Below are 8057 nucleotides of genomic sequence, written 5' to 3' on the forward strand. Positions count from 1 at the left end.
ATGCAATTCAAGATTTTGTATAGATTTTATTGGACCCCCACTAGATTGTATAGGCTTGGTCTTAAAGACACACCCACCTGCTGGCAATGCCAGTCGGAGAATGGAGACATGGCCCATGTTTTTTGGTGGTGTGTTGAGATCCAGAAATTCTGGTTGAAGGTTCAGAATTTTTGTGGGGTTTAAATGTTGATTATATATATATATACATATATGTTTTGCTTTTCTTTATTACTGTAAGATTTAATAAAAAATGTTAATTACAAAAAAAAAAAAAAAAGCACTTTTCAGGTCTTCATACTCATAGCATATATCATATAATAAAACCTGATGACCTTTAAACCATACAGAAATGTATGTACATAGGTTTCTAATGTTGGCAACTCCTTTATAAAATCTTCATATGTGTCCCATTTACATTAAGCTAAATTTTCAAAGGTTACTAATGTTAAATGAGTGTTATTAAGCATTTATAATATGTGAAGTAAAAATGGTTTGCTATTTGGCAAGCATTACATGAAAGTCACCCTTTTTATGCATAATGTTATAACCGCATATCAATTATTTATAATGCATTTGTAAATTAACTATAAGGTATTAATAAACCCCTTTATAAACCCTTAACAAAGGGAACATTAATGTAAAGTGTTACCAAAATATGATTTCTCTGAAAGTGTGTGGAATAAAAAAAAAATTAAAAAGAAAACAATAATAATCATTTTTATAAAGCCATGCTGTGTGATTTCAGAAGATGATTATTATATAGTAAATGTCTATTGCATTGTCAGAAATTTACTTTAACATTAACGGGCAGTAATTGCCCCCTGGATTTAATTTTCAGGCGCATTTTTTTTTTTACCTTTATGAGGGCTATTTTGTTTATAACCATATAAAACAAACTTTCATGATTGAAATGTACCCTTAAAATTAAATCAGCATCAGCTATGTGATAATATGTATAATTAGGACTGTAATAGAATATTAAGAACTATATTAGATTGTACAATTAAAAACAAAAGAGTTCATAACAGAACATCACAACATATCATAAAAATAATCCACACATTTCAAGTTGGCTGTCCAGCTAGCCTAAAACACACACACACACACACACACACACACACACACACACACACACACAAATTAAAAAAAACAATATTCTCTAATCACAGCACTAATCTAACAAATCACTGCCCATCATAGAGCCACCTGTCATGCTTACAGAGGGCTGTTCCATACTAGAGGAATCAAGAGTTCAGATGGGTGTATGTGTGTTTGTATAACTGCTAATTTATCAGAGAGGCTAACATGTTGACAGTCCTTGTGCTGCTGTTTGCTTTTTCAGAGTAGTTTCATGAAGTTTTGTGATGGCGTAATGAAGAATCCAGACTACCTTGAAATTATAACATCTGGACAAAACTGTGAATATTTGAGAAATTATAATAGCCAAGATCATAGCCTAAATCAGCTATGTTTGTTGTATAGATACAAATGCGTGAAGGTGATTCACACGGTGTTTCATTGCCGGTAGGCTAAAAAGACATTGATATTACCACTTTAATAAATGTGTCTTCAGGCTAAATTTATTTAGGTTACAATAACATGCTGTCTATAAATGCCAGTTCACACTGCCTTGAGTCTTATTGAGTCAGTGTGTTCACCATGTTGGTGTTTGTTGGGGCAGTTTGACAATGACAGTCATGCTTCTTAGTTGGAGTTTGTATATTCCGGAGCCTCGGGCGAGTGCTTTGCTGGGTTGTGTGTGAGCATGGGGGTGAAAGATTGAGAGATTATGAGAGAGAGAGAGAGAGAGAGAGAGAGAGACAGAGAGAGAGAGAGAGAGAGAGAGAGAGAGAGAGAGACCGTTGGCTACAGACCAAGGATTGAGCACTTTTTAAAGGACGCCGTCACAAGCTACTGTTTCAAACAGTTTTTTACGTATTACCACGGTTATCATCGCTGGCAGCCCGGACGACTTTTATCCTGATTAAGTAACAGCCGGATAAAGACAGCGCCACCCCTACAGCCGGTATCGTCCTGTACTCTCCGCTTGTGCAAGAAGTCAAGGGCGATTTAACGATAAAGGAACACGTCTGGAGCACTGGATACCGGTTGTCTGTTTATTTAGAAGCATTATCGCGCAGAAATGAAATATCTTCAGGATCACACTGCACCGCAAAGCAAGAATGTCGAGCAAAGAGCCGCTTAAGAGGTCGTCCAGATCGAACGCAACGCAGTTGTATCTAGACACGTTGTAACATCAAAACTTCTTCGCGGCATGACGGCGAAAGACGTCCGTCTAGCGCATGTTTACAGAGACAAAAAAACAAAACAAAAACAAAAACAACTGAAATACCCGTTCGGTGTGAACGGCCCCTTATAGCAGTACAACCGCACTTAACCGTGGCTAAAATAGAGAAACGAGTCGCTACACAGACAGCTGAATCGTGTAGAAGTGTTCTCTCTTCCTCTTTTGTCTGAGATCAAACATATCGTTGCGAGATTTCGCGATACACGATGTACCTAACCCGTATGGCTGTTCACGCGACAATCTACTAATACACCACAGTGCATCTTAATACGACTGAAGATACCGCTATATGAATTATGCACGGCTGAGCATGAATAAATACACCGAGGGGTGACGCTCGGTTTGAGACCGGCCGGGTGCGCGACCTTGTCCCACATGACCTAATTTCAAAGAGAAGCTTGAATGCTGGAGAGATGCAACAGCAGTGAGAAGTGAAAGAGACCTTCAGCACTGAAAACAAGCACATGTGTGACCTGGACGAATGTGGAGAAAGTCGTGTGGACCTCAGGTGACAGGGACGTGACATGAACGTCACGGACAGACCATTCACACGGAAGACTTTCAGCAATGATCAAGAGCCATTTATCTGTTGCTATTGTTTTTATTATTATTATTTATTTATCTTTTTTCTTTATGAATTCATCACGCAAATGACTTTCTAGACTTGAGTTAACAGCAAAAGGGGACTCTGCTGGCATTGACCTTTACACCTGCAACAGCATAGGATTATATATAACTGCTGAAACCACAGTAATTTTTGGATACGGAACCACAGGAATAGCCTTTGCCAGCTGCGATCTACACATTAACACATGAAAAGTTTCTAATGGATTGAGGATTTGTTTAAGGATAATTACTTTCCTGTAATCAGTTCTGAAAGCAATACTGACTACTACTTTCAACGTAGTGCTTGCTGTACATGTTAACAGTTTTGAGACAACAATGATTCTAAGCTCAGGTGATCATTCTGCAGTCCTTCTCTTCTAAACCAGAGAAATTCATCATTTGATGTGTGAACATTATTAAACCAGATTTACAATCAGCAATCATGTGGTCATTGCCATTAGTACGTCACACTGACGTTCCACCAAGAGTGACTGAGAACTTCATTCTGTCAGGTTATCGTTTCCCCAACTACAGCCTCCGGCAGTGCCTGGCCTCTGCTTTTCGTCCTACCAATGAGACTGGAAACTTCTGGACGCACTTCCTCCCTATCTTTGTGTTTGCCTTCCACTTTCTGGAGGTGTTTGTGTGGGAAGGAGCGCCAGAACCTGGCAACCCTTTTTTCTACCCTTACTGGAACTACTTCCTTGGGGTGTTCTACCTGCTGCTAGCCAGCAGCCTGGCTCATCTTCTCAACTCCATGTCTCTCATCGTTCGGGAAATCTGTTTCTTTGTGGACTACGGAACCATCAGTGCGTATACAGTGGGTTCGTCGCTGGCTTATTACTACTACATCCACCCTCAAGCAGGAATACCAGAGATTGGGTTGGGGGGATGGAATGGTTCCCAAGAAAGTGTGGATGAGGAGGCATGGCCCTCTACATCCCTTACCTCTCGTCTATGGGGGTTCCATCCATTTTTTGACAGCCTCTACATCCCATCCTCCTTCCTGGTCGCTATCATCTGTGTCCTCACCTGCTGCAAAACCAGACAGCGCTGGCGGAAGTACCGCTATGGTGTGCGCACCCTCGTCTTCCTCCTCCCCTTTTGCATCTCCTCAACCCCTGTCTTCTACCGCCTCCTGAGTCCCTCCCCTTACACATCCCATTCTCCCTCATCCTCCTCCCCTTATTTTTTCTCTACCATGGCTGCCTTCTTCTACCGCCACTGCTTCTGGCTGGTGGTATCTGCCATCTTCAATATCAGTAAAATTCCTGAACGTTTTTCTCCTGGGAATTTTGATATCTGGGGTCACAGCCATCAGTGGTTCCATTGCTGCACCTTCCTGTCCATCTTGGATGAGCTCCAAATGATCAAAGTGGAGCTGTTGGCCCTGCTGCACAGCCCAGCACTTGTACTATCGCCCGCAACACCACCTAGGCTCCCTGGACCAACGCTCTTGTCCACCTATGGGGTTATGGTGCTCCTGCAGATGTGTATAGCAAGCATCATAGCCTGGTTTGGCTGGGGTGCATATCAGATCTACACACCAGAGCAAAAAAAGCTGAAGAGACATTAGGAAGTGCCACGACATGCGGGTCAGGTTGAAAACTCTCCATAAGCATGAGGATTTGGCTCTGTTAACAACGCTACAATAATGTTGACTTTTGGCATTTACAGTCTGAACTTGATCATTTCAGTAAGTCTAATTTGGATAAGGGCCACTGTTTAAAGGGGTAGTTCTCCCAAATGTTGTCATTATTCACTCAAACTTGTTTTTCCAAACCCATATGACTTTATTTTTTCCTTGTAACACAAAAAGAGATGTTAGGCAGAATGTTAGCCTCAGTCAACATTCACTCTCATCGTATGGTAAATTATACAATAAAAGTCAATGGTGACTGAGGTTAAAAGAATATACCGGGTTCAATACAAGTTAAGCTCAATCAGCAGCATTTGTGGCATAATGTTAATTACCACAAAAAATTATTTAGACTCATCCCTCCCTTTTCTTGAAAGAAAGCAACAATCGAGGTTACAGTGAGGCACTTACAATGGAAGCGAATGGGGCCAATTTTGGGGGGTTTGAAGGCAGAAATGTGAATCTTATAATTTTGTAAAAGTACTTACATGAATTCTTATGTTAAAACTTGTGTATTATTTGAGCTATAAAGTTGTTTAAATATTAGTTTATGCAGAATTACAGAGTTTACGGCTTAATGTTTTCATGGCAACACAGTTGTGAAATTGGAAATACTGTAACATATAGGATATAGCACAGAAAGTCTGGTAAGCAATTTTATCATGTTAACACACTTATTGTTTACGTCTTGTGGCTATTATTTTGAAACAGCAAGTATTTAAACATTTACAGATCTATCCTATTCACTTCCATTTTAAGTGCCATTTTAACTAACCAGAGAGTATTTAGCAGAGACGGGACACTTCCATTAAAATTAATGGGAGAAATTGGAATACCCAATGGTTAACGGATGTAGAAAGGAAGTCCCGCCTTACAGGTAAAAGAGCCAATCACCTTTTAGATACAGACAGCGCCTGTCATTCAACTCGAGAAGGCACATGCACATTAGCAATACAAGCTGGGATTTAAAAAAACAATTTTTTTTTTTGCGTAATCTGAGGTAAAAGAAACAATTTATGATACTAGTGTTGCAAGATATATGCCGCTTGTTTTCACAGAAAAATAGATGTCCAAGAGCGTTTCAAAGATGGCTGCCAGTGGACTGACTTGCTAGAAACCCAAATGTTCTTTTTTAAAGAAAAGGAGGAATAAGTCGACATTATGCCACAAATGCTGTCTATTGAGCTTAACTTGTTTTGAAGCAAAAATATTCCTGGAAATTATTGTCATATGGGTTCAGAAAAACATGAGTAAATAATGACAGAAATTAAATTTTTGGGTGAACTACACCTTTAACAGAAAAAATGCTCATAGGCATTATTATTTGACCCAAATTGTGATTGTTTTGTAGCAACTTGATAGTGTAAATGCAGTCAAGGGATGTTGCTTTCTTGTTGTAGGGGAAGCCAAGTGCCCTGCTGCTCTTTAGTCAGCTAGCTGACTGCGCCACATTTGCTCCCTAGGGAAGGTATAGCTGAACTTACATTTTTGTTCCAGAATGTTCTTATAATTCTCACTTAAGAGGGATTTAAAATGATGGGTCACTGATATTTTAGTAGACCTTATTTCATAGTAATACTTTTTATCATTTAATTCGCTACCCGAAATGCTCTCTCTCGCTCTCTCTCTCTCTCTCTCTCTTTGTCTCTCATCCACCCACTCACATTTCCTCCATTTAAACAAACCCTTTAAACAGGAAGTGCAGACAAACAGCATGCAGACAAGCACAAATAGTTTCAGCCAAAGTGTTTCGATGCTGAGGGAAATGAGAGGGGTGCAGTTTCATGCTGCTTTACACCTCTATAGCTCTGCACTTTACAACCCTTATTTGTAATGAACATTACAATTTCCCTCTATACTATCACTACTATTAATTATAGATTTGAATTAAGATGTGAGACTGCACAGGTAGTAACTGTAGACTTCAATTTAAATGCTGTATCTACTGTAATCTATGCATGGCAGTTGATTGTATAAACTTTTCTATGACTTGACAATGGATTTAAAGGCCTAGGATTGACTGGAGGACTGAATGGAGAAAAAACCATATCATTGTTTTAAAAACATATCAGCAGTACTGTTTTTACGATGAAGGGCAGTTTTGCGGAAGCAGATTAATTGTAGTCAAAGACTACACAAAATTGTCTGTGGCAGATTATCGTTATTAATAACTTAGTCCAGGTGTAAATATTCAATTTAGTTGTGTATGTACTTGAGGGTGTAACTGGGCATTCTACTGGTTTCTTGAGTCTTTATTCAACCAATCAGATGCTTTCGGTAAGCAGCGCTCTTATGAGTGTGCTACTTAAGTGTTTTAGTGAAACCCTGGCTGATAAAACTTGCAGTGTATTTAATCTGAGAGTATGGTGTGGTTTAACAATATTTGTGAATTTCTGTGTCAACATGTCTGCTGCATGTGTTTCTGTTGCTGTGAATGACAAATAAGAGTCATTGATGAATCAGATGTTGTGTCTGTCAAAAACGATGTTTTGTCTCTGTTGTTCTGTCCTCATAATTCCATGTCAGGCAGGCCGAATAATTGCAATAAGTGTGAGGACATATTTCTTTACTTTGTCAAATGTATTTCATCAGATTAATTAATTATGCATTAGTTTTTCAAGACATTGAATTGTCTCATAATTCATACTTACTAATTCTGTGGGTAATTTTAACCACTTGTTAGATTGCACATTGTTGCAAAAGCATAGTATAAAAATCTAGACAGAATTTATGATTTGCAAAATACCTAATGTTTCTGCGCTAATCTTTCGTTTTAAAAGGCACCCGGCAAACATTTTAATCCCGTTTTAAAATGTTGAGCAGGACCATTTGCCTGAAACTTGCAACATCATTTGTTAGACATCATGCAGAAAGCAGGTCTGACAAATGTTAGTACCTCATTACTGTCTTTACACTGTAAAAAGATACATAGTTATAGTTCAAATGTACATGAGACTTAACCTGTATCAAATATATATTTAACATATGCTGTGGAATATTTAAAAAAGTATACCGTATGTTTGATACAGGTTGATTTGAAATTCTAGTTCTAGAACACTTTGTTTAGACCAGTTGTAGTTCTCAGGGGAGAAGGCTTGCAATATTAATGCACTGTTAACTATGCTGTATGCCGACTGCTATAGTGTGTATTTATCATCATGGTTTACTTAAGTAGATCATGCAAAATATCTTATTTATTAAGATATAGGATTAAATATGACAAATTAGGATATTTGCAGTTTTAGCACATATTACATATATATATATATATATATATATATATATATATATATATATATATATATATATATATATATATATATATATGACTTATTGTACTGCTTGATTCTAATCCAAAATGTATATTAAGAAATGACAAATAGAGATCAATAAATTGAAATGGTAAACCTGCTTTGTCTGTTTTTTTTATTTTTTTTTATTTATTATTAATGTATACACTATGTTCAGTTTTTTAAATGTCACTCTTCCCTTAATAGAGACGTA

At 38.0% G+C, this 8057-nt stretch overlaps 1 protein-coding gene across 1 annotated transcript; it reads left to right on the forward strand.

Moving 5' to 3' along the window:
- Positions 1-1842: 1842 nt before the first annotated feature.
- On the forward strand, positions 1843-7797 carry LOC127452129 (membrane progesterone receptor epsilon-like). Its single transcript, XM_051717357.1, has one exon. The coding sequence runs from the start codon at positions 3357-3359 to the stop codon at positions 4488-4490; it is 1134 nt and encodes a 377-aa protein (XP_051573317.1). The 5' UTR covers positions 1843-3356; the 3' UTR covers positions 4491-7797.
- The last annotated feature ends 260 nt before the right edge of the window (positions 7798-8057 follow it).

The sequence above is a fragment of the Myxocyprinus asiaticus genome, chromosome 2 (assembly GCF_019703515.2).
Source record: "Myxocyprinus asiaticus isolate MX2 ecotype Aquarium Trade chromosome 2, UBuf_Myxa_2, whole genome shotgun sequence".
Taxonomy (NCBI): domain Eukaryota; kingdom Metazoa; phylum Chordata; class Actinopteri; order Cypriniformes; family Catostomidae; genus Myxocyprinus; species Myxocyprinus asiaticus.